Genomic DNA, 25,973 nt, shown 5'->3' on the forward strand with positions numbered 1-25,973 from the left:
TTCTGCTACCAAAGCCTGCTCTAAGAAGGAAAGTGGTGCATGTCTATAATCCCATCTAGAAGTTTCTGGAATTCAAAGTCATCCCTAGCTACATATTAAGTCAAGAGCAGCCTTGACTACACTATCATTGATCCTATCTTTAAAAAAAAGGGGGGGGGGAGTGCCACTGAAGAGATGGCTCAGTGATTAAGAACATTTGCTGTTCTTCCAGAGGTCCTGAGTTCAAATCCCAGCAACCATATGGTGGCTCACAACCATTTCTAATGGGATCTGGTGCCCTCTTCTGGTGTGTCTGAAGATAGCTATAGTGTACTCATATAAATAAAATAAATACATCTTTTTTAAAAATTAGATTTTTAAAAAAAGACAACAAACCTACTGTCAGACAAACAAACAACAAACATATAGTCAACCCACTCTCTGGGTTAATTAAGTAAAGCTATGAAGGCTTCAGGGGTTGCAAGCATGGTGGTTCACATGTCCATAGTCCTAACTTTTTTGGAGGCTGAGATGGAGGTCTGGGGGATCTACTTGAGCCACAAGTTCAAGACCAGCCTGAGCAACATAAGGATACTCCCATCTCATAAAAAATTTAATTGCAGAGGTTTAAATCCTCTTCGTTATAAACTATAATAGAAGCAATATAAACCTACAGGAAATGTATGACAGAAAAAAAAATTTTTTTTTTTTTTTTTGGTTCTTCGAGACAGGGTTTCTCTGTATAGCCCTGGCTGTCCTGGAACTCACTTTGTAGAGCAGGCTGGCCTCAAGCTCATAAATCTGCCTGCCTCTGCCTCTGGAGTGCTGGGATTAAAGGCGTGCACCACCATGCCCAGCTTCAGAAAATTATTTTTTAATGAAGGACCACCCCCACCTCTGTTAGTACTCAAGACTAAAACTAGATCAAGGCCAGCTATGCATTCATTCTACCACAAGGCCTTCCTAAAGTAATCTCCAGGCTGGCTTTTGTAGCCATCACTTCTGAGGATTTTATTTTAATGGAACCTAAGACTTAGCTATCAATAACCACTAATGGCAGACTATTAGGCGGTTGAGAGGTATTTGAGATAACTCTAAGAGGCAGCCAAAACTCAAAACACTCAACGTCGTGTCCACCTCACAAAGCTCGTTCCCTCTGGGCTTGTGACTAAAATACACCACTGAAAAAGAACCTCACGGGAGTTCCATATACGTGCCCTACGTCCATAACTGCCTTAACTGCCAGCCACTGGGTCAGAAAAGCCAGGCTTCGCAATCTTCCCAAGGCAGAGCAAATCTGAGCCCAGCTGTGATGCTTGGGAGTGGACAAGGGCCGGTTCTCTTTACTGCCAACACATCGTCTAGAGTGCTGTAGAAACTTCTAGTGCCTTAGTTTTCATTTGTGAAGTATGGGGTCATAACACCCCTTTCCTCTTCTAATCTGGTTGTCTTCCCTCCATCTTGGTTTCTGTGCCTATTCATTTACTCTTGGAAGGAGCTTGTTCCTTTATGAGTGCCCTCTCTCTTACTTTGCTCTGGTGTTTTTTGGTTTTTTTGGTTTTTTTTTTTTTTGTTGTTGTTGTTACAAAGTTGGAATTTATTAAAAGATATTTTTAACATTGGTTTTTAAGTACAAAACAGAAAGACAGAGGGAAGAAAGATACATAGGAGCATGGATGTGGCCTTTCCTAAAAGAGTCTGAATAGAGTAAGCTTGCTTCATCTCTACCCATACCTTTATTATGTGTGGCCAGAATGATAAGGGAACAGGGTTGTGAGTTCAAGGCCAGCTAGGCTACATAGCAAGACTCCCTCATCAATAAATAGATATCCTGTCACTGAACAAATGATTACAAGAGAAAAGAGGACATTAGGGTGTGTGTGGGGGCGGTTGCTGAGGATGTGGTTCAGCTGGCAAAGTACTTGCCCACTATACACACAGATCTGGGTTTCATCCTCACCACCATTTAAACTGGCCACAGTGGTGCACACCTGAGTCTCAGCACTCAAGCGGTGGAGGCAGGAGGATCTATAAGGTCATCCATCCCCAGCTACAAATCAAGTTTAAGAACATATCAAATTCAAGGTTAGTCTGGGCCACAAGAAACCCTGTCTCAAGAAACAAACAAACAAAAGCAGCCACCATATACACAGGAGCTGTTTCACACGTGTGCACAGATACTGTCCCTTCAAACTACTGTTTCTTCCTTTCTCCCTGTCTTGCTCAGCTCCTGTATTTTTACAGACTCAGATTGACTGCCCTTTCGAGGCAGGATGCAGAAACACAGGAGCAAGCTGGTGGAAAGCGATACCATGGAGAGCAGCCAGATGAATTGAGGGCAAAAACAGCGGTATTCCACACAGACTCTGAGCAGAATGAAAAGCAGTGATTCACAGCACACTGCAGTAAACAGGCTTGGCTTTCACTCTGAGAACAATTGTGGGATTGGGGTCAGTAAGGGGTCCAGGTGGGGAGGCATCAAGATACAAGGCAGCCAGGCTCCTCCTCCCTAGAGATGCGTCGCTATCAACCTCAATCCATTGCCTTAATCCTTTTCTGCAACCCCACCCCCACAATTCCTCCTGTTGACCAGTGCCCTGGGCCTTTAAGAGTTGGATAGGCTGGACCTAGGAGAGCGCTCACACCTCTCCCCACCCCACTCCTCCTCTCTGGCTGTAACTCTGCCAGTTTACAGCAGCAAACTGCAGTGGAGGGTGGAAGCAGTCAAGTGCAAAGGAGAAAAGGAGTCTTGTTCTCAGCGGAGAGCACTGCGGAGCTCGGGAGGCGACCCTCGCAGACACAAGATTACTATCCTACCTACGGTAAGGGCCCTGAGCTCTAACCAACCTCTGGCCAAGCTGAGTCCTGCCTGAGTCCTAACTCAGCTCTACAGATGCATACCTGTATTAGGTTAAACTAGGCTCCTTTTCCCACCCTGAGGCTACACAGAACTCCCCCCCCCCCTTCCTGGTTCTCTCGAATTTATCCTCTCTGCCTCTTAAAAACCATTTTCTTTCTAGCTGTGTCAATCACCCTTTTATAGAGAAACCTCTTAGCTGTACGGGGCAATGAGTGCTGACCCTAGCCACTGTGTCTCAGAGGTGAATCCACCCCAGGAAGATGGGAGGCAGAATGAGAATAGATTCTCATCAATGAAGATGCATTAAGAGACTGTTGAGGGTTACCAAATGAGGGTGTTCAAAACGCATGAGACAGTTGAACTCGTGGTAATAAAGAGATGATTTTAAGATAACCTTGGAAAGAGTCAGGGTTTGAGTTTATTCTGTGCTCTGGTTTTTGCCTGCTTAACAAGCCGAGGCAAGTTCTTGGTACACTAGCAGGTTGTATGCCATGGGACTTTAAGGCCACAGACAACTGTTTGATCTGGACTTGGATTTAGGGCTCCCCAAGGTTGCCTTTTTGCCAGAACTGCTTATTAGGGTGCCCACTAAATATGTTCTCCTCATCCCTGGAAACTGTAATTTGACAAATTCTAAAACGCTCTCATGGAGATGATTGATCTAGGCTTAAGTCTCTGGACTTGAGAGAGCCTTAAAGTTCTAACATTCTAAGGGCTATGACCTCTGAGCAGAGCCATCCTATCCACTTTATATGAAACAGGTTAGCCATAACCCTTCTCAGAAGTGAGAACATAGACAAAATAGCTCTCTTCCTTCCTACCTCCCAGAAAGAAATTTGAGACATGCTGACTTCCTACTATAATGTCATTGGCACTTGGTGTTGACACTTCCAAACTCCGAGGATCATATAAAGCTATTTGGAAGTACAAGATCCTAAATATATATATGTGTGTGTGTGTGTGTGCTAATCTCCCCCCACCCTGAACCTAGGCCACCCTCCAACTTCCTATATAGCCAATGATGACCCTTGAACGCCCCTGATCCTTCTGTTTGCACCTCCCATGTGTTAAGATTGCCACTGTGCCTGGCTGACCCAATCTCTCTTACTTTTAGAATTTTATCCTTTGTGTCCTTGCTGGTGCCCCCTCTCCCAGATCCTCTGTTTCTTCTCGCCCCACTGCACCTGCATCCGTTGTAACCATCCTTCCTTTCAGACACTAGCGGGAACACCAAGACTTGGAACACTTAGGTTCTAACACATTCTTTGGGCACTTTGTTTAGTCAGTCTCCTAGGATACAGGGAAAAATGAGGCTGAAAGGAGAGGCATGTTACTGAGTGTCCAAATGAAAGTGCCCTCTCTCCTGGACTGTAGATTCGAAATCCTTAAAGGGGCTGAGAGCCAGGGCTATTGGGAATTAGTGGAGATAAAGGAGGGGAATGGCAGGAAAGGGTGATGGAGAAAGAGGAGGAGGAGAAGGTTAAGAAGAGAACACAAAAAGCTTGACTTGAGGGAGCAGAGAGGCTGGTGAGAGAGAAAGGAATGAGCTAGGAAGAAAGAAAAGTCAGACATGGGATGGGAAAGGTAAGACAACGGGAAGAAAAGGAAGTTGTTTGGCGGTATGTAGGGGACCCAGAAGATAATGGAGTGGAGAGAAAGACCATCGGTGTCCCTCACCGATCGCAGGCCTTCCTTCAACATGCTTTCTGGAGAAGGCCCTTTCTAAGGGAAGAGTTGGTGAATTCTGCACCGGTTGTAGAGAGACCTGCAATCTATTGCAGTTGTGTCACTGAAGGACCCTGTCAGGACAGCCAATCTTTCTGGTCTTCAGTCTCCTCCATGAAGCTCAGGTCTTGTACACTGTGGCTTCCCTGAGGTGCTGCTGACACTCTTGCCCATACTACACACAGACGCAAGCTAAAACCACCGCTCTTGAGTGGGGACAGGTTAGACAGGGGGGAAAGAGGCAGTTTGTTTGTTTGCTTGTTGTTTTTCGAGACAGGATATCTCTATGTAACCCTGGCTGTCCTGGAACTCACTCTATAGACCAGGCTGGTCTCAAACTCAGAAATCTGCCTGCCTCTGTCTCCCAAGTGCTGGGATTAAAGGCGTGTGCCACCACTGCCCAACAAGAAAGAAGTAGTTTTTTAAGGCTGGCTAGGGAAACTGTTTTTGGATCCTGGGCTCTGTTCTCAGGTTTCCCATGTTTCAGGACATGTAAGGTTCCTGGACACAGGAACAGAGAAGGTAATTCTGTTTTCTTCCAATCCCAAGACCAACTACAGAGTCCTGTGCCTACAAGGTGGAAACTTCAATCTCAGGTCACCCTCAGCCCACTATGGTCTGAGCAACCAAGGAATTTAAGAGTGACCTGTTACTTTGGCCTCTGGTCTTCATACAGCAATTTTTTGTTTGTTTGGTTTTTTTGTTTGTTTGTTTTTTCGAGACAGGGTTTCTCTGTATAGCCCTGGCTGTCCTGGAACTCACTTTGTAGACCAGGCTGGCCTCGAACTCAGAAATCCGCCTGCCTCTGCCTCCCAAGTGCTGGGACTAAAGGTGTGCGCCACCACACCCGGCTCATACAGCAGTTTTAAGCCATATGAAGATTCCAAATAGTTTTCCACACCTGGAAAAAGAGATGCTTTCTGTCCCTGAAGGAGCTCTTTGGGACCCTTCTTCCATCCAGAGGGCTCTTAGCTAGGAGCACATACTCAATTCTCCTCCTAAAACTGTCCTAGCTGTTTCTCTCCTTTGCCCCTCACTCCTCTACCCCTTTAGGGTGCCCTCTCTAGGTCTTCAAGCCAGGGAAGGTACATTCTCGGTGACTCTCATCCTCTCCTTAGGGGTTACTGCTAGCTGTGATGCTGTAGAAGCTCAGCACTCGGGAGGCAGAGGCAGGCGGATTTCTGAGTTCGAGGCCAGCCTGGTCTATAGAGTGAGTTCCGGGACAGCCAGGGCTATAGAGTGAGTTCCGGGACAGCCAGGGCTATAGAGAAATACTTTGTCTCAAAAAAGAGTTACTCCTAACTAGGTGACTTTATAGGTCTTCTTATTAAAGATGGACGGAAGAGCAGGGCAAAGTGGCACACACTTTTAATCCAGCAATCGAGAGGCAGATGAAGGGGGAATCTCTGTGAGTTTGAGGCCAGCCTGATCTACAAGGTGAACTGCAGGAGAGACAGGGCTACAAGGAGAGACCCTGCCTAGAAAGAAAGAAAGAAAGAGAGAAAGAAAGAAAGAAAGAAAGAAAGAAAGAAAGAAAGAAAGAAAGAAAGAAAGAAAGAAAAGAAAGAGAGAAAGAAAGAAGAGAGAGAGACAGAGAGAGAGACAGACAGACAGACAGACAGAGAGGGCAATTAGGGCTCTAATATGCTATGTGGCTATACAGGTCACATCACATCTTAAATTATTCTCTTGCTTATTCATCTGTTGGATGATACTTTAAAATGTATTGGTTCTATGAATATAGGTATTTTTCCTGAATGCATGTCTATGTACCACTTGGTGCCCACTGAAGCCAGAAGAAGATGTTGAATCTTTTGGGACTGGAGTTACAGATGGTTGTGAGCCACTGTATCAGTGTTGGGAATTGAACCTAGCATCTCTGGAAGAACAGCCAGTGCTCTCAAATACTGAGCCATCTCTCCAGCCTGAAACTGCATGATGCTTTAATGGAATGCTGACTAAAGAATCACTTTACAGATTTGGAGGGTTTTTCTTTTTTCTTTTTTCTTTTTCTGTGAGACAGGTCTCATATAACCCAGGTTGATCTAGAACTCATTAAGTGGCTGAGGCTAGCCCTGAGTGCCTAAATTTGGGATAGCATGCATGTTTCACAGGCAGCTACTTCCCAGAATTTTGAGGTTTTCTTTTTTCATTTTTTAAATTTTATTTTTATTTATATGAGTATACTGTAGCTGTCTTCACATACACCAGAAGAGGGCATCAGATCTCATCACAGATGGTTGTGAGCCACCATGTGGTTTGCTGGGATTTGAACTCAGGACCTCTGGAAGAGCAGTCGGTGCTCTTAACCGCTGAGCCATCTCTCCAGCCCGAGGTTTCCTTTTACATGTTTATCACTGTCAAATAATTAAATGTCAAATGTTAAATGCATAATTAGAGCTCGTTTCTGTTTAAGCTAGGTCTTCACTCGTGCTTTAGGCTTTGAGATTCGTCAGCTTCCGCATAAGCTGAGGAAGAGCTGAATCAGACGCTGGGCAGAGTGGCTCACATCTGTGATTCCAGCCCGAGAGGTGGGAGCAGGAGAATCAGGAGTTCAAGGCCAGCCTTGGCAACATGAGACTGTCTCAAAGAAAGGAAGAAAAAAGATTCTGCCCTAGCTCTTTAGCAGTTGGCATGGTGTACATGAGACTGTAGACAGGACTCTAGGAAGAAAAAAATGGAGAAATCCTGCCTGGAGGAGAGAAAGCTAGGGTGTGGACAGCTTCTAGGTTCCCATAAAGGTTAGCAGCAGTAAGATGGCTCGCCCTAATAACAAGGACATGGGGAATGAGCAAGGCGTGGAGCAATGTTACCCAAGGAGTGTAGGGTAGCAAGAGAGTGTTTGGGACATGCCCTGCTTTAGCCCACCCTGGAGACAGCCATGGAAACTAGTTAACAAAGATAGATCTATGTATCTTATTTTAAATTCCGACCTGTGTATGAATTGAGACAGGTTTCTTAGCCTAGTTAAACCTCAGGGTCAGCAAACTCAGAAATGCAAATAGCAACAGATGAGAAAAGCGCCCAATGCAGGCCACAAAGGAGAGCCTGGGTTTCTTTCTCTTGTTTTCTTCAACTCCAGGATTCACCCAAAGCCCTTTGCTCCTCCTTGTTCCGTTAGGTGACTCTGGCACCAGCTGGTGGAGCAGTGGGTGATGACATCTCAGATTCAAGACCGTGAGTACCCCTGCATGGGAAGAGGTCTTGGAGGAAAGTCCGGGGGATGGGAGGAGATTAGCCCCTGGTTCCAGAGTTCCTCTGGGCCCCCTAGCCTTCCCACTGGGTAAATAAGTCCCTGCTTTTCCTGGCTCAGTACTAGCCACTGATCAGGACCTGCTGCTGATGCAAGAAGGCACAATGATGCGCAAGGTGAGGACCAAAAGCTGGAAGAAGCTAAGATACTTCAGACTTCAGAATGACGGCATGACAGTCTGGCATGGAAGTCAACCAGAAAGCATGCCCAAGCCCACTTGTGAGTGAAATTGATAGCTGTGGGTGGGTATATGGGTGGAGGTCTCTCAGGAAATATATATATATGACTGTGATATGACGTCACCCCATCTGGATATGGATCAAAACCCTTGTTATGCCACTTTCTGATTGAGTTGCTTTGAACAATTACTTAATTGAACTAAAGTTTCTCATCTACAAAATGGGGGTTAACCTGCACCCACCTGTAAGTTATAGAGACTCGCCGAGCTAATATGTGAAACATCTAGCAGGAAACCTCTATGGATTTTATGAACATTAGCCATTACAATATTTCAAAGCACAAAATGCAGCCCAATATTGTGCCAGCCCTGTTGGCCAAGCTCATTATGGTACCTTTAAACACTTGATCACAGGATAGAGTCCGCTTTTGAGACATAATCAATACTCACCAGCCACACCACCTCGAGCTGAGGTAGAGACTGGAAGAATTCTTCTAACTCCCCTCTAGGTACTTGGAAAGAGGAAAGCTTCAGGCCTGAAACAGGCATGCACTGTACTCTTCTGGTGGACCTATTTTGCAGGTGTAATTGTCAGCCCCACTAGCTCTCCTGTGGGAACCATTGCCACCTGCTGTGAATGGACCATCCATTCATTAAGATGTGGGCACTGAGAGGTTAAGTTTGGGTCTTCACTCTGCCAGCTGGTGCCTGGGAGTCAGGTCTAGCCAGTTCTAGCTGAACCTCCTTGCTGCGCTGCCTAAGAAAACATGGAGTCCCAAAAACTCCTGACTCACTGGGTCTCCATCACCTTGTCTGAATGTCCTTTGGGATCCAGCTGTTAGAAACTGCTCTCTGTGTCTCCATGGAGAAGGGAGTTTTGGTCACCATTCCTTTCCCCTATTGTGTGTCAGACTCCTTTCCTCAGTGCTCCCATCTGCTTCTTTCCTGGCAGTTTCGATCTCTGATGTGGAGAGGATACGTAAGGGGCAGGATTCTGAGTTGTTGCGCTATCTGGTGGAGGAGTTTCCCCTGGAGCAAGGGTTCACCGTTGTCTTTCATGGGCGCCGCCCCAACCTGGACCTAGTGGCCAACAGTGTTGAAGAGGCCCAGATTTGGATGCGAGGACTCCAGCTGTTGGTGGATCTTGTTGCCAGCATGGACCACCAGGAGCAAATGGATCAGTATCAACCTGATGGCGCTAGGGTGTGGGCAGGGGCTGCTGAAGAAGTCAGGTGCTGCAGAACCAAAGGAATGTGGGGAGGGTGCAGAAATAGATCCAGGTAGTGTGGAGAGAGACAGGGGCCAAGTATAGAGCTGATGATTCTGAAGGGGAAATGGATGTTTTCAGTCAGTGCCCGAGAATGAGACTGAGAACCTGGGATAGGAGGAAAGGCCAATGAGAGGAAGATGGGCAAGCAAGGTGCTGCTCCTGTGAAGTAAACGGACATCCCAGGAGCAAGCATTCACTACCACAGGCTTGGGAAGGAGCTCCTAGAGGGTGCCGTGGTGTACACTCACTTCAAGATAACCTAGACTGAGGTATCCCAGTGAGATATTTCAGTGAGAGAAAGTACTTGTCACTAAGCCTGTCAACCTGAACTCAAATCCATGGAGCCCACATGGTGGGAGAACTGACTCCTACACCTTGTCCTCTGATACACCCCCCCACACACACACACACACAGTGGCTTGCAGACCCTCCAATACAGGTAAAAGAGGTTTCTAGGTTGCGCATTACTTCATGCATGTATACATTCATTCAGCACTCATTAGCCAGATCGTATCCACCACTGTGCCTAGTTTTAGGAACACCAAGATCAATGAGACCATATATTTTACTTTAGTTAGTGGAAAGAATCAATTTGTGTGCCGGGTGTGGTGGTGCACGCCTTTAATCTCAGCACTCAGGACGCAGAGGCAGGCGGATTTCTGAGTTCGAGGCCAGCCTGGTCTACAAAGTGAGTTCCAGGACAGCCAGGGCTACACAGAGAAACCCTGTCTCGAACACCCCCCCCCCAAAAAAAAGAATCAATTTGTGTAAATAGTTTAAATACTAAATTAGAGGAATACTTAATTCCACCTAAGAGTGTTCTGAGAAAGTGCCAGGGAAGAAATAGCATCTGATTTTGACAGAGATGTAGCTCTGTTGATGGAGTGCTTGCCCTAGCATGCGTGAAGCCCTGGGTTTGACGCCAGTACTGTATCTAGTTGTCATGGTAACGTGTGCTTGTAATCCTAGTACCCAGGAGGCAGAAGGACAAGGATCAGAGGGTTAAACTCTTCCTTGACTACCTGGGACCCTGTCAGAGAAAGAAAGGAAAGTAGTTCAATTGAAACCTGAAGAAGGAGGGTGGGAAGGCACTCCTGGCTGAAAGGATAGCATAAATAAAGGGTTCAGGGAAAGGAGACTGAGGGAGCAGGTCGGGTGATGTTCAGGGGAAGAAGCTGTTGAGTTGGGCAAAAGGACAAAGAAAGACACAGTGAGGAGGCTGGACTGGGCCAGATCACAAGGGTAGGGGGAGCTTAACTTCTGTGTTAGAATTTGTTTCTTTCTGTAGACAACAGGAAGGTAGGTATCTGCAGGCACCCAGGCCATCCTAGGTATAAAGGTAGATTTATATTCAGGAGAGATTTTTCTAGAAACTATGTAGAGAATGAATTGTTTTGGGAGAGAAACTGGCAACAAAGACAGAAGGAGGGGTTCAATGGATGAGCACACACACACACACACTGCACACACACTGCACACACACACACACTGCACACACACCGAGCTTTTGCCTTGACTCAGAGCTGGAATGTTGAATGAGTGGTTCCAGCAAGCAGACAGAAACCAGGATGGCCGGATGAGTTTCAGAGAAGCTCAACGGCTGCTGCTTCTGATGAACGTGGAAATGGATGAAGAGTACGCCTTCAGTCTTTTCCAGGTGCGTTTGTTGGGGAGGCTTTGCAGGAGCTAGCAAGATCACGTCCTCTCGTGACCAGAAGGTCTCTGGCCGCACCTAGTAGCATTCATTTCTTGACTCCTGTGTGCTCCATTACTGTAATAAGCTCAGTGAAATCTGCGTGGGGAGTGAGGCTCTGGCCCCTTAATCTTGTTAGAAGGATGAGTCATAATTTCTAGAAAAGAAAAATAACATTAAGACCTGGGTGTGGTGACTCATGCCGGTAGTCCCAGCACTTGGGAGGCAGAGGCAAGCAGATCTTTGAGTTCGAGGCTAGCCTGGTCTACAGAGCAAGTTTTAGGGCAGCCAGGGCTACACAGAGGAAGCCTGCTTTAAAAAAAAAAAAGCAAACCAAAAATTTCATCTCACGTTAAATGACAGGGCTAAAACTCTGTCTTTTATTTACTTGAAGCCACGTGAAAATCAGGAACTCCCTGAGACTTTCATAAACACATGTTAAGATGACCCTTACAGGACCTGGGAAGATGACCCTTACAGGACCTGGGAAGATGAGCCTGTTGCTAAAGTGCTTGCCACGTAAGAATAGGACTCAAGTTCTACTCCAGCCTTTGTGTAAAAAGCCAGGCATGGGGTGTGTATGTGTGTGTGTGTGTGTGTGTGTGTGTGTGTGTGTGTGTGTGTGTGTGTGTTAGGGGCTAGAGAGAGACAGTGACAGAGAGAGAGAGAGAGAGCGAGACAGAGAGACAGAGACAGAGACAGACAGACAGATTCCCGAGACTTACTGGCCATACAACCCTACAGGACAAATAAGTTCAACCCATTTCTCAGCGTTTATCCCGCCCTGCTAAATCTCTTGCAGGAGGCAGATGTTACCCAGTCTGATGATCTGGGGTCGGAAGAATTTGTACAGTTCTATAAGGCCCTGACTAAGCGCACTGAGATTGAAGAAATATTTGAGGACTTCTCATCTGACAAACAGAAGCTGACCTTGCTGGAATTTGTGGATTTCCTTAGAAAGGAACAGAAAGAAAAAGACCATGCTCCTGACCTCGCTCTGGAACTCATTGACCGCTATGAGCCTTCTGAGAATGGTAAGAACTAAGTGTGTAGATGTTAGACAGAGGGATTGGGGAATGGGGGTTAAACAAAGACCCAGACACAGAGTTTCCTCCCACTGTAGGGAAGGCTGAGTTCACCCCTCTCCTGGCCTCTTCCCTAATCATCTCACTGAACCCCATCACCTAAAGTAGCCCTTCCCTGTCAGTTAAGACCGAGATAGGCCTTCGTCCCTTAGGAAGAAGAGTGTGAGGTTCTTTTGTTTTTAAAGGGGTTTTCTATCTTATAACTTAAAAACAAAAAAAAGACTTATTTATTATATGTAAGTACACTGCAGCTGTCTTCAGACACACCAGAAGAGGGAGTCAGATCTCCTTACGGATGGTTATGAGTCTCTATGTGGTTGCTGGGACTTGAAACTCAGGACCTTCAGAAGAGCAGTCGGGTGCTCTTACCCACTGAGCCATCTCACCTAGCGCTTGATCCTTCCCTCCCACCGCCTCCCTACACAACAGTTCTTTTGCCCTGTGTTTCACGGCTATTGTTCCTTTAAATGTTAGCTTCCTGGAAGTTCTTTAAGTTAGTCTTGAGTCCTTAAGTCCCTGAATCAGGAGTCTGGTCAGCTTAGGCCTGGGGCGGTCATGAGGCTGTTATCTGGTATTTGATAAGTACAACTAAAATATTACTTTCCTCTTAATGGATTCATTTCCATCCCTCCATCTTCTTCAGAGCATGAGTTTATAGCCATAGTAAGTTATTTACAGAACACTTCCACATCCTTCACTTAATTTAGTCGTCACAGCAGCTTTGAAAAATAGAAAACCATCAATCCATTGGGATTTCCCTGAATATCCTGCAATGTGCTAACAGCCCTACGTTCTTGTCTTGTTTTAGCCTTCCCGATAAAATGGGCTTTATTCTTAAGTTTTATTATATAAAACAGAGATTTAGAAAGATCAACTGGGGACCTGGAGAGTTGGCTCAATAAGTAAGCGTGTTTGCGGTTGCAAGCATGGCAACCTGAGTTCAGATCCTAACATCCATGTGAAAAGCCAGGTCTGGGGCTGGAGAGATGGCTCAGTGGTTAAGAGCACTGGCTGTTCTTCCAGAGGACCTGGTGGCTCACTACCATTTATAAGGGGATCTGATACCTTTCTGGCCTGTGGATCAGAGCATTCATACATTTAAAAAGTACGAAGAAGAAGAAGAAGAAGAAGAAGAAGAAGAAGAAGAAGAAGAAGAAGAAGAAGAAGAAGAAGAAGAGGAGGAGGAGGAGGAGGAGAAGGAGGAGAAGGAGGAGGAGGAGGAGGAGGAGGAGGAGGAGGAGGAGGAAGAAGAAGAAGAAGAAGAAGAAGAAGAAGAAGAAGAAGAAAGAAGCAGAAGCAGAAGCAGAAGCAGAAGCAGAAGAAGAAGAAGAAGAAGAAGAAAGAAGAAAGAAGAAAGAAGAAAGAAGAAAGAAGAAAGAAGAAAGAAGAAAGAAGAAAGAAGAAAGAAGAAAGAAGAAAGAAGAAAGAAAGAAAGAAAGAAAGAAGCAGAAGCAGAAGCAGAAGCAGAAGCAGAAGCAGAAGCAGAAGCAGAAGCAGAAGCAGAAGCAGAAGCAGAAGCAGAAGCAGAAGAAGAAGAAGAAGAAGAAGAAGAAGAAGAAGAAGAAGAAGAAGAAGAAGAAGAAGAAAGAAGCCGGGCATGGTAGTGCATGCCTTTAATCCTAGTAGTCGGGAGGCAGAGGCAGGCAGATTTCTGAGTTCAAGGCCAGCCTGGTCTATCTACAAAGTGAGTTCCAGGACAGCCAGGGCTATACAGAGAAACCCTGTCTCGAAAACAAACAAACAAACAAACAACAACAAAAAAAAAGGTATTTACCACCGCACTTAGATCTCTGTGTGTTCGAGGCAAGTCTAGTGTACATAGAAAGAGAGAGATGGGGCGGGGCCAGACAGCTGAGAAAAGCCTGAGGCCTAGAATTGTCTTAATGGTTTCCTTTAACAGCCTATGAGAAGGAACTTTTTAAAAAATTAACTAATTATTTTTAATCCCAAATGCTGCCTTCCTTCCCAGTCCCCCCTCGCAGAGCTCCTTGCCACCTCATCCCCTTTCTCCTTTGCAGAGACTGTGAGCCACCAATCAAAGAAGGAACATTTTAAATGGCAGATACAATAAGTGGCACATTTGAGATCTGCTGACTGGGAATAGGCATCTAAGGGGCAGGATCCCAAGGGATGGGGGCTGGTGAACAGGCTTGTGGGTGTGTCGGCCCTCTCACTTAGATAGAGCTTCTCACTCTCATGGTTACCCTTCCACACCATAGGCCGATTGCTGCATGTGCTGAGCAAGGATGGCTTCCTCAAGTACCTCTGCTCGAAGGATGGAAACATCTTCAACAGTGACTGCCTCCCTATCTACCAGGATATGACTCAGCCTCTGAGCCACTACTACATTAACTCTTCTCACAACACCTACCTAGTGGGGGACCAGCTTTGCGGCCAGAGCAGCGTTGAAGGATACATACGGTACGTGGTGGAATGAGAGGGACCTGCTCATGAGATGGACAGCGTGGGAAGCTAAGGGGTAGATAGCAGAGGTTGGGATAGAGAGAGAGCTTACGGCCTTAGGGTCCCTGGATACCCGAGACACTTGGAGACCATCTTAGGCATTAGCAGAACGGTAAATGAGATCCTAGGGATAAATGGAATCCTCTCTGTCACAAGCTAGGAAAGTCTGAGAATTCAGGAGCCCTGATACTTGTTTTGAGCTAGTACACGGGATAGGAGTGTTCTCAGCCTTTTTTTTTTTTTTTTTTTTTTTTTTTCAAGACAGGGTTTCTCTGTATAGCCCTGGCTGTACTGGAACTCACTTTGTAGACCAGGCTGGCCTCGAACTCAGAAATCTGCCTGCCTCTGCCTCCCGAGTGCTGGGATTAAAGGCATGCGCCACCCACCACGCCTGGCATTCTCAGCCTTCCTAATGCTTTGATCCTTTCATCCAGCTCCTCGTTGCTGTGGTTGCTCCCAACCGTAAAATTATCTTTGTTGCTACTTCATAGCTGTAATTTTGCTACTGTTATGACTCATAATGTAAATTTTTGGGAGATAGTTTGCCAAAGGGGTCACGATCCCAGGTTGAGAACCGTTGTTTTAAAGGAAAGGCGATGGAGTGCAAAGTTAAATCCACTCAGGAGTCAATCCACTTTAGTCAAATTCTAGCTCTCTTGGTGTTCTGGGGGCGAATTAACCTCCATATGATTCTCTGAGAAATATAGATAATTATGGTGCCCATTCTGTGAGGCTCCTTGCAAAGACTAACGGGCACAAGCTATCAGTCAGTGGCTAGTAAGTGGCGGTTGCCATTGTTGTGATTAGTCACGATGAGACTGAGTTGTCAGACAGTATATGTGGCACTGGCAACTGAGCGGCAGGGTAGCTTGAAGGGTACAAGTTGTAAGACATGTATGGCATCCTGGGTTCAGTCCTATTGGAGAGAAAGAGGCCCACGCCTGCAGAATCCACAATAGTGGAAATACTGTGACGTAGCGTGTAATGGCTTGCTAGGGGGGGATTATGAACTGGGGCTAGGTAGAGATAGATGTGAGCTGCAGCCATGGCCCACTGGACTAAGATGTCTCCAGGGAAATAGCACTTGAAGTGGTCTGGATAGGCAAGTGCTAGTGAGCGGTGTTCTTTCCAGAGAAGGGAGAGGTGGCTCTTTAGGTAGAAGATCACACCTTAACCTCTTCTGCCTCTGGGGGTCTGGGGTTCTTGCAGGGCCTTGAAACGGGGGTGCCGCTGTGTGGAGGTGGACACGTGGGATGGACCTGATGGAGAGCCTGTTGTTTATCATGGGCATACCCTGACCTCTCGCATCCTATTCAAAGATGTGTTGGCAACTCTCGCGCAATATGCCTTCCAGGTAGTAGCCCCAGGTTGGGAATAACTACAAAGGACAAGGTCTGAGGGCAATGGAAATGGTGAGGGTTGAAAGGGCAGACAGACAGTTAGTGCAAGCAGGTTTTTTTTTTCATTTTTTAATTTTATTATATTTTTTAAAACTCTTAGCCAGTTATGGTAGTATAGGCTTTTTTTAAAAAAAGATTTATTTATTTATTTTATGTATATGAGTACACCATTGCTCTCTTCAGACACACCAGAAGAGGGCATCAGACCCCACTGCAGATGATTGTGAGCAATCATGTGGTTGTTGGAAATTGAACTCAGGACCTCTGGAAGAGCAGCAGTCAGTGCCCTTAACCACTGAGCAATCTCTCCAGCCCCATTTTTTTTTAAGACAGGGTTTCAGCCAGGTGTGGTGGTGCATGCCTTTAGTTTGAGGCCAGCCTGGTTTACATAGTGAGTTCCAGGACAGTCATGGCTACGCAGAGAAATCCTGTCTCAAAAAAACCAAAAAAAAAAAAAAAAAAAAAAAAAAAAAAAAAAAAAAAAAAAAGAAGAAGAAGAAAAAGAAAAAAAAAGACAGGTTTCACCGTGTAGCCATGGCTGTCCTGGAACTCACTATATAAACCAGGCTGGCCTCAAACTCAGAGATCCTCCTGCCTCTGCCTCCCAAGTGCTGGAATTAAAGGTGTGCACCACCACTGCCCAATTGGTAGAAGAAGTTTTTTGTTGTTGTTGTTTTGTTTTGTTTTTTGAGACAGGGTTTCTCTGTGTAGCCCTGGCTGTCCCGGAACTCACTTTGTAGACCAGGCTGGCCTTGAACTCAGAAATCCAGCTGCCTCTGCCTCCCAAGTGCTGGGATTAAAGGCTGCGCCACCACGCCCAGCATGATAAAAGAAGTTTTTAACTCTAAAGAATCAGACAAATATTAAAGGATTACTATGATTAAGTATTGTGTTTGTTAGTGATAATTAGTATTCATACAGTATTCATACTAGCAACAGCCAATAGTTTCTAGTAGCTGCTTCTAAAACTGTCTTGTTTACATATGTAGGGAAGGGTGGGGAGGGGAACAGAGACTTGGCTGAGCTGTGCTCAGGGACAACAGGAATCCAGAGATGAGAAGCACACTGTGAACTCATAGCTAGAGGGATAATCTGACCTCCACACTGAGACTGGAGACTGAGAAGGCCTCAGAATGACTTGGATCAGATTTGGTAGAGGTATAAGACTTAGGGTCTCGGGGCTGGTGAGATGGCTCAGTGGGTAAGAGCACCCGACTGCTCTTCCAAAGGTCCGGAGTTCAAATCCCAGCAACCACATGGTGGCTCACAACCATCCATAACGAGATCTGACTCCCTCTTCTGGAGTGTCTGAAGACAGCTACAGTGTACTTACATATAATAAATAAATACATCTTTAAAAAAAAAAAAAAAGACTTAGGGTCTCAGCAGTGCCCCTTAGGTGGGACTCTGTCCCAAGGAATGGACCTAAGAGCCAAGTTCTCACAGAACTCCATGATGGGGTTGGGGGGATGTAGCAACCAGTATATTGATTGGAGCTTACAAGTGGGGGTGCCTAGGAATCCAGCCTGGAGTAGGAGATTATAGGAGTTGATAGTTCTGATGTCTCCTCTCCTCTCCTCTGCCAGTCATCAGACTACCCTCTCATCTTGTCTCTGGAAAACCACTGCACCTGGGAACAGCAGAGGACCATGGCACACCATCTGACCGAGATCCTGGGAGAGCAGCTGCTGAGGAACACCCTAGAGGGATTGCTGGTTGACAGCATGCCCTCGCCAGAGGTAGGGACGCTGCAGCCCAGCCAGCTTCTACTAAGTCTTTCACATTCACCGTGCCTCTCTTTTATACATTCCTGTCTCCTTCTACCTTGAGAATGGCCATCTTGCTTTTTTTTTTTTTTAAGATTTATTTATTTATTATGTGAGTACACTGTCACTGTCTTCAGACACACCAGAAGAGGGCATCAGGTCCCATTACAGATGGTTGTGAGCCACCATCTGGTTGCTGGGAATTCAGGACCTCTGGAAGGGCAGATGGTGCTCTTAACCACTGAGCCATCTCTCCAGCCCCCATCTTGCTTTTTTTTTTTTTTTTTTTTTGATTTTTTGGTTTTTTGAGACAGGGTTTCTCTGTATAGCCCTGGCTGTCCTGGAACTCACTTTGTAGACCAGGCTGGCCTTGAACTCAGAAATCCGACTGCCTCTGCCTCCCCCATCTTGCTTTTTTTTTCCCCCCCAGAGCTGAGGACCGAATCCAGGGCCTTGCTCTGAGCTAAATCCCCAACCCCTCCCATCTTGCTTTTTAATATGCCTGTTGGTGAGGATTTTGTTTTCTTTTCTTTTTGTTTGTTTGTTTGTTTGTTTGTGGACACAAGATCTCATGTAGCTGGCTTTGAACTCCTGATCTTCCTCTCTTTACTTCCCAAGTACTAAGGTTATAGGCATACACTAGTTTCTGTGGTGCTGGGGATTAAACCCAGGGCTTTTTATACTCTAGGAAAGCATTCTACTAAGCTATGACCCCAGCCCTTAATATTTCTTGGTAGTTTATAATTCATAAGGCTTTACAAGCAATTTAGAAAAAGGGAAAATTTCCTCATTATTATCCCACCCACTTTCCTTTTTAAAATTAATTATTTATTTTATGTTTATGAGTATACTGTCACTGTCTTCAGACACACCAGAAGAGGACATCAGATCTCATTATGGATGGCTGTGAGCCACCATGTGGTTGCTGGGAATTGAATTCAGGACTTCTGGAAGAGCAGTCGGTGCTCTTAGCCGCTGAGCCATCTCTCCAGCCCCTCTATCCACTTTCATAACAGTATATATCAATAGATTTTTAAGAGTATCACATTTATTTTACTTATTTATTTATTTATTTATTTATTTATTTATTTATTTATTTATTTAGAGGCAGGAGGTGGCAGTGGCGCATGTGCCATGACAAAACACAAGTGTGGAAATCAACAGGAGTTGGTTCTCTCCATCTACCATGCGGTCCTGGAGATCAGACTCCAATCACCAGGCTATTAGCGAGTGCCTCTACTCTCTGAGCCATCTTGCTGGCCCAGTGGATTTAGTTTCAGTCATCACTAAACTTCACTGATGCTGAGCTGTGCTGCTGGGCTACACTCTGAGTTGTTGCCAGTCCCTCCCTTCCTTCTGCTTTCTCTTCCTCCTTCTGACTCTCCTCCTCCTCTTTGAGACAGGCTCTCGTGAAGCCTAGGCTGGCCTTAAACTTGTTACACGTAGCTAAGAATGACCTTTCCTTGAATCTCTGTTCCTCCTGCCTCCACCTCCCAAGTGCTAATATTACAGGCATGTGCTGCAACACCCGAACTCAGAACTTTGGAAATGCTGGGAAGCACTTAGCCAAGTAAGCCAGATTGCCAGCACCATCTTTAAAAGATATATATAATATATATGTACATATATTATATATCTAATATTAATTTATATACATATTCATATTAGAAAAACCATGAATGGGACATGAATGGGATTACTGTTTTTTTTTTTTTTTTTGAGACAGGGTTTCTCTGTGTAGCCCTGGCTGTCCTTGAACTCACTCTGTAGACCAGGCTGGCCTCGAACTCAGAAATCTGCCTGCCTCCCAAGTGCTGGGATTAAAGGCGTGCACCACCACTGCCCAGCTTACTGTTCTTATTTTTAAATTCCATATCATAAGTATATTTTCATGAATATCTTCCCCCTCACACGCCTTTTTTGAGACAGGGATTCTCCACACAGTCCTTGCTGTCCTGAAATTCACTCTGTAGATCAGGCTAGCCTCAAACTTAGAGATCTGCCTGTTTTTGCCTCCCAAGTGGTGAGCCCACACTGCTCAACTTTTTTGTTGTTTTTTAAACAGGGTCTCACGTAGCCCAGGTGGCCTTTGAACCTCTCATCCTCCTTTCTCCACCTCTCAAGTGCTGGGATGACTGCTGTGGACCACCACGGCAAGGTTAGGCAGTGCTTGAACCCAAGTCTTTGGGCATACTAGGCAAGCATGCTGTCCACTGGACAACATCCCCAGTCCCGTATCTTTTCCTCTTCATAGCTCTTTAGTGTGCTGTTTTATGCTGACACCATGCAGAACTGTCATTTATTCAGTTACACATTTATCAGACACTTAGGTTGTTAATCAGGAAGAACTTAGACAGACAAGTAGACATGTCTCTATTTTTGTCCTCTAGCAGCTTCGGGGGAAGATCTTGGTGAAAGGAAAGAAGTTAAGAACAATTGAAGTTGACAAGGAAGAAGAAGAAGAAGAAGAAGAAGAAGAGCTGGAGAAAGATGAGGGGCCAGATCTGGACCCAGCCTCCCCTGAGTTGGACACTCAACCTCAGCCTGAGACCCAGGGGCAGGCCGCTGGGAACAAGAAGGAGAGGAAGAAGAAGGTGAGTCAGGACTAGGAAGGTTTTGTTTTGTTTTGTAATGGCGTTTGGTGATCATGCATTACAAGCAGAGGGCCTGTTTCTGAAGAGTCTAGAGCCAGCCAGGGTGGACAGCCAAGGAAGAAAAAAAATGCTCTTTCCTCTCAAAGAGGCCTCTACTGCATCACTATGCATTATACCAGCTGTAGCAATGCTGTGCATCATCTATTGCTGTCTACACCTATAGTGTAGTGGCTTCCCACCTTCATGGATCACGAAATCTTAGACAAAAGCTTCTTATTCAAAATGGATAAATTTAGAACCTTCCTAGTTGAAACCCTTGCTTGGCTCTCTCCTGGGTCCAAGCAGCATGGGGTGTTTCAGGTAGGGTAGATAGATCCTGATGGGCAAGGAGGAAAGTTCAAGAAAGAAGACAAGGATGGCAGGGAGGGGTGAAGGAGTTAAGTGACTCTGGACACAACTTGGTTCTTCACAAACTCCTTAAAGGCAAATCTGAATGCCACTTGTCTGTCTCTGTCTCTGTCTCTGTCTCTGTCTCTGTCTCTGTCTCTGTCTCTCTCTCTCTCTCTCTCTCTCTCTCTGTGTGTGTGTGTGTGTGTGTGTATAGCTATTTTATTGCTTGAATAGAAGTTACTGGGCCACTGATTGCTGTGCCTTCAGTCTCATCTATAATGGATTAGTTAGAGAAAATGTTTTGGAATACTTGTGAGGAGGAGCAATCCAGATAGGGGGAGGCCAAGTGAGAAAAGGTACTGTTGGCGGGGCCTCCAGGGTCCAGGTGTGAAGTCTGCATTTCTCTCTCTTGTGCACTTGCATGGCTTACTCAGCTGACTTATGACTTATCCTGTTCTGAGGCTGTGGTGTTTAAGTCTGTTGTCATGTTTAGGGATGACGATGGGAATTCAGGAGATATATCCAAAGCTCTGGCATCCTCAGATCCTTGCAGGTGTGGATTTTGTGACCATCATACTTTGACATATGTGACTGGATTCATGTGCTTTTTGGATTGTTTTGTCTTTTGAGGTAGTCTCGATACGTATCTTTGGGTGACCTGAACCTCCTTATCAAGACCATGCTAGGCTCAAACTCATAGAGATCTGCCTGCCTCTGACTCTTGAATCCTGGGATTAAAGGCATGCACCATCATGCAAGGATCATGTATACATGTTGACCAAAGATAATTATTGTTCATTTGTTTTTTAAGAGAGGTAGGGAGACTGATGCCTCTTTGTTTAAAAATAATAAAGACTCTTTTCCCCAGATGTAGCATAGAAACGACCTTCCAAACTCAGAATTAAAACTGATCTGAGCAGTATATGCAGACTGCCTTTATTCCCATCCTCACCCCCAGGTTATGAAGTGTCCGATGTCTTGTCTGCTTATCTGTGGTCATGTTATGGCCCAGGCTCCTAGTTCCATTCCTGAGTCCATTCTCTTGTCAAAGCAGGTGAGGCAGGGGGGAGACTGCAGTGGGGAGGCAGCGGGCAGAGGCTCAGGTTGGATGGCCACTAGCTTCTTCTCTCTCTCCAGACCATGTTAAAATCAATACCATCTTCCTGTCCAGTTTCTTCTCCTGAGTTCCACAACCATCATGTGCCCAGACCTATCTGCCCTGGTTGTCTACTTGAGGACTGTCCCCTTCTGCAGCTTCACTCATTCCAAAGAAAACTACCACATCTATGACATTTCATCCTTTTCTGAGTCCAAGGCCAAGAACCTCATCAAGGAGGCAGGTCAGGAGAAAAGTGGGATGGGTAACAGGCAGGAAGGTAAGTCCTAAGAAACAGGACAAGGAAGCAATAGAGAGTTTGAGTTCAGAAATTTAGAGCAGGCTTAAGATAGTCTCACGTGGCCCAGTCTGACCTCAAACTTGCTCAGTAGTTGAGGATCATCCTGATCTTCTGACCCTCTTGTTTCTACCTTCCAAGTCTGGTGTTACTGTGTGCCACCATTGCCAGTTTGTGCAGTGCAAACCCAGGGCTTTATGCCTGCTAGCCAAGCACTTGACTAAGTTATGCTATCAGCCCACAAAGGAAAAGGTTAATGAAGCATGGGCACAAGGCTCAAGGGAGAAGAACATCTGGGGGAGGTGGTCACCTTTCTGGAGCCAGCCTCAGATCTCAAGGATAGTGAAGTAAGTAGAAAGGGTTCTTGGGATCAGGGAAGTGGGAAAAACCACCTTAGAGACAGAGCATCCATCTCTTTCTCTATACCCTTTTACAGGCAACGAGTTTGTACAGCACAATGCCAGACAGTTATGCCGCGTGTATCCCAGTGGTCTGAGGACAGATTCATCCAACTTTAACCCCCAGGAACACTGGAATGTAGGCTGCCAGATGGGTGAGGAGGCAGCAGGGGCAGGGAGGAAGGGAGTGGAGAATCAGCTGATGGGAGGTAATTCCCTAGAAAAAAATGGCTGTGGAGGTTAGGGGAATGTTTTAAAGTACTAGGGGGGAAAAGGTGAGAAACGTGGTTCTATCTACTGGAATGTATCCAGCAGACACTGATTTGAGGACCATGCTCCGTTCTATAGCCAAAGCTGGTTTCAAACTATGTCCTTTCTCAGTGTTCCAAGTGTGTTACCTAACTCCAATAGGCATCTTTATATCTACTACACTCTAAGTCCCCTGAAAAGGGGCTAGAAGGTCAAGGAGGATGTGTGTGCATGCATGTAATACACACATACCTAGGTGTATATGTGTGTGAGACACAGAGAAAAAAATAGTGTGTATGTATATGAAAGCATGAGTAGGAGGGGGAGGGGAAGGGAGGGAGAGAGGGGGAAGGGAGGAGAAATAGGGTGTATAGCCCTGGCTGGGGCTTGATGTGTAGACTAGGACAGTGTTAACCTTGTGGGAGTCCTCCTGCCTCTGCCTTCTGAGTGCTGGGTTTACAAGTATGTACCATCATATTCAACTCCCAAGGTGACTTTTTCTTTTTTTTCCCCCTGGGATTCTCAGTGGCTATGAATATGCAGACTGCAGGAAGTGCAATGGATATCTGTGATGGGCTCTTCCGCCAGAATGGTGGCTCTGGCTATGTGCTGAAGCCAGAATTCCTGAGAGATACCCAGAGTTCATTCAATCCTGAGAGGCCAATTAGTCTTTATAAGGCCCAGATCCTTGTAGTCCAGGTATGACAGAAACTGTTGAGAAGAACCTGGAAGAGCTGGAATAGAAGTGCATATGGGTATAACAGTGGGTGGGGTGGCTCAACATGACAGGAGTGTGATTGGTTGAGAATTCTCTACCAGGAGTGGTAGCATACACCTTTAATCCCAGGCCAGAACTATATAGTGAGACTGTCTAAAATAAATCCTAAGAGGGAAGATAACCTGACTCAATTGCAGACTTTGAAGCCAACTGACGAGTTTCAAATCACTTTCTAGTTGTGCAACATTGGACAAGTTCCTTAACTTGTAACCTCAGTAAACTCATCAGTATGATAGGGTAATTCTCTATAACCTGCCTCAAAGGGTTGTAAGGACTAGCCATTAAAAAGTATTTACAGCCGGGCGTGGTGGCGCATGCCTTTAATCCCAGCACTTGGGAGGCAGAGGCAGGCGGATTTCTGAGTTCGAGGCCATCCTGGTCTACAAAGTGAGTTCCAGGACAGCCAGGGCTACACAGAGAAACCCTGTCTCGAAAAACTGAAAAAAAAATTATTTACAATTCCTGGTGCACAGTAAGAACTATAGAAAATTGTAATTGGTGTGCCTACTTTCAAGCCTTTAAAATTTTAGGTTGGAAACTAGAATACACTGTCTATGCAAGATTTTGCAAACTGTGAAGTTCTAGTGCAAGTCCTGTCTTCTCAGAGGTGTGAGGGCTGGATGAGGGAAGGCTGAGCTAAGCAAAGACTCATGAAGTTTGTGTCCTGGTTGTAGGTGATCAGTGGCCAACAACTCCCCAAAGTGGATAAAACCAAAGAGACAACCGTTGTGGATCCACTGGTGAAAGTAGAGCTCTATGGTGTTCCTGAAGACACAAAGGAGCAAGAGACCAGCCATGTGGAGAACAATGGTGAGCTTGGGCATGGGGAAGGATCAGTCCAGACTGCTGATTGCCTTCTACCTCATCCTCCATTTGGTCATTTGGTGCAGTCCATGGGACTCTGCACCCTCATGGGAGACAGTGAAATCACCCAGGGAATCCTGGCCCTCCCTTACAGGCTCACAAATTGGGAAAAGTTCTTATGCTTTTTCTAAGATTTTTTTTTTTTAATTTATGTGTATGTGTATGCACCACCTGCATGTGCCCACAAAGGCCAAAAGAGAGCATCAGAGTCCTCAGACCGGGTTATAGGCAGCTATGATCCATCAGGTATGGCTTCTGGGAACCGAACTCAAGACCTCTGGAAAAGGAGCAAGTGCTTTTAACTTCTGGGCCATTTCTTTAGCCCCTGTTCTGTATATTGCACCTGTGTCTTCACTTGTAAAATATTGATTGGCATCTAGATTAGACGAGAATGCAGGGAAAGCACTTCAGTGTGGGCCTAATAAAGATGGTCAGTCTGTTCTTTTATTTCTATCTCCATTTCAGGTATTAATCCATACTGGGGGGAGACTTTCTATTTCCGGCTCCAGGTACCTGAACTTGCTATGTTGCGTTTTGTGGTAAAGGATTATAGCAGGAAATCCCGAAATAACTTTATTGGCCAATACACCCTACCTTGGACCTGTATGAAACAAGGTGAGACAAACCTTGGACTCTTGGCCAATATCCCAACTGTGGCTCCCTTCCTGATTGAATTCTTCTGCCCATTTCCAGGCTACCGACATGTATCCTTGCTCTCCAGAGATGGCACTAGCCTCAATCCAGCTTCCATCTTTGTATACACCTGCATGCAGGAAGACCTGGATATGGATGAGCCCTGAGGTGGGTGTTCCACAGCAAGAGTGAATAGATATATTGGCTTTAGACGTCAAGGTACTAAATTGCCTTGTCCCCCACCCCTGTTCCCCTAAGACACCGTCTTACTATGTAGCCTAGGCTGTCCTGGAACTCACTATATATAGACCAGGCTGCCCCCAAACTCATAGAGATCTATCTGCCTCTGACTCCAGAGTGCTGGCATTAAAGGCGTGAGCTGCTCTGACTGGCATACCTTGCCCTTATTAAGTAAATCTAATCTTTCTTTAGTCTTTCCTGTCCTCCCTTTTGTGCACTCTTATGTGAGAGTTTACTCCTTATTCTTGCCCTAGGCTTAATTCCATTCTCAGATTCTCTGTTAATCTTTCCTATCATCTCTGACTAGAAACACAGGGAGGGCCTTGAAGAACAATCTACAGATGCACAATCCTTTCCAACCTACAACTTCCTCAAAATCCAGAGCCAGCCAAAGGATCAATGAAGGATCAAGGTTGCCAGGCAAAGGTTGAGGAAGAATGCCTGACTCAAAACTGTGACTCTAGAGAACAATGCACAGCCCTGAGACCCCACTGGACTGCTGCTCCTTAGCTGGTCTAAATAGAGCTTCTCTGTCCGATTTGGCTCTTGTATGGTCTGTCATTGTTGGGCAAGAAGGGGAAGTAGAGAAGGGGGGGCTTGCGGTGCAGAGAAACGACGTTTCCAAGGGCTCTCCTCTTTGTGCTGCGTAAGAAGGGAATGGAAGAGAAGCTTATAAGGAATGGGGCAAGAGCAGGAAGGGTGTAATAGCCTTCCCCGGTTAGGCCTTTATACAGCCTTGATGCTTGTAGTCCCTATGCTGC

The 25,973-nt window shown here is 45.8% G+C and overlaps 2 protein-coding genes across 18 annotated transcripts in view; one reads left to right on the top strand and one right to left on the bottom strand.

Moving 5' to 3' along the window:
* Window positions 1–4,059, bottom strand: part of Usp37 (ubiquitin specific peptidase 37) — a 108,777-nt gene extending 104,718 nt beyond the window's left edge. The window contains exon 1 of the mRNA NM_176972.4: window positions 3,948–4,059. The gene's annotated coding sequence lies outside the window, so the exon portion shown is untranslated. The remainder of the gene's footprint in view (window positions 1–3,947) is intronic.
* On the top strand, window positions 1,748–25,750 carry Plcd4 (phospholipase C, delta 4). Of its 17 annotated transcripts, none has more exons than XR_865222.3 (18): window positions 1,749–2,801; window positions 7,686–7,741; window positions 7,878–8,036; window positions 8,948–9,176; window positions 10,793–10,922; window positions 11,761–11,992; window positions 14,263–14,464; window positions 15,716–15,860; window positions 17,493–17,645; window positions 20,063–20,266; window positions 21,615–21,710; window positions 21,794–21,996; window positions 22,487–22,603; window positions 23,224–23,396; window positions 24,150–24,285; window positions 24,805–24,954; window positions 25,033–25,140; window positions 25,520–25,750. XR_865222.3 is itself a non-coding variant. In XM_006495788.4 (18 exons), exons 2-17 carry the CDS (start codon window positions 7,720–7,722, stop codon window positions 25,137–25,139), a joined length of 2,424 nt encoding a protein of 807 aa, XP_006495851.1. In that variant the 5' UTR covers window positions 1,750–2,801; window positions 7,686–7,719; the 3' UTR covers window position 25,140; window positions 25,520–25,750. The 17 variants fall into 17 exon arrangements, 14 of the variants coding, with proteins under 14 accessions (XP_006495850.1, XP_006495853.1, XP_030108142.1 ...); XR_001783207.2 differs by having other exon boundaries at window positions 21,828–21,992; XM_006495788.4 differs by having other exon boundaries at window positions 1,750–2,801; window positions 21,828–21,996.
* The last annotated feature ends 223 nt before the right edge of the window (window positions 25,751–25,973 follow it).

Source organism: Mus musculus, chromosome 1 (assembly GCF_000001635.26).
Source record: "Mus musculus strain C57BL/6J chromosome 1, GRCm38.p6 C57BL/6J".
NCBI lineage: Eukaryota > Metazoa > Chordata > Mammalia > Rodentia > Muridae > Mus > Mus musculus.

Coding starts and splice junctions, on each gene's coding strand:
- Plcd4 (XM_006495783.4), top strand. CDS start 7,720: ATGACATCTCAGATTCAAGACC. Junction 22,604..23,223: donor GAATGTAGGCTGCCAGATGG/GTGAGGAGGCAG, acceptor TGGGATTCTCAG/TGGCTATGAATATGCAGACT. Junction 24,286..24,804: donor CAGCCATGTGGAGAACAATG/GTGAGCTTGGGC, acceptor TCTCCATTTCAG/GTATTAATCCATACTGGGGG.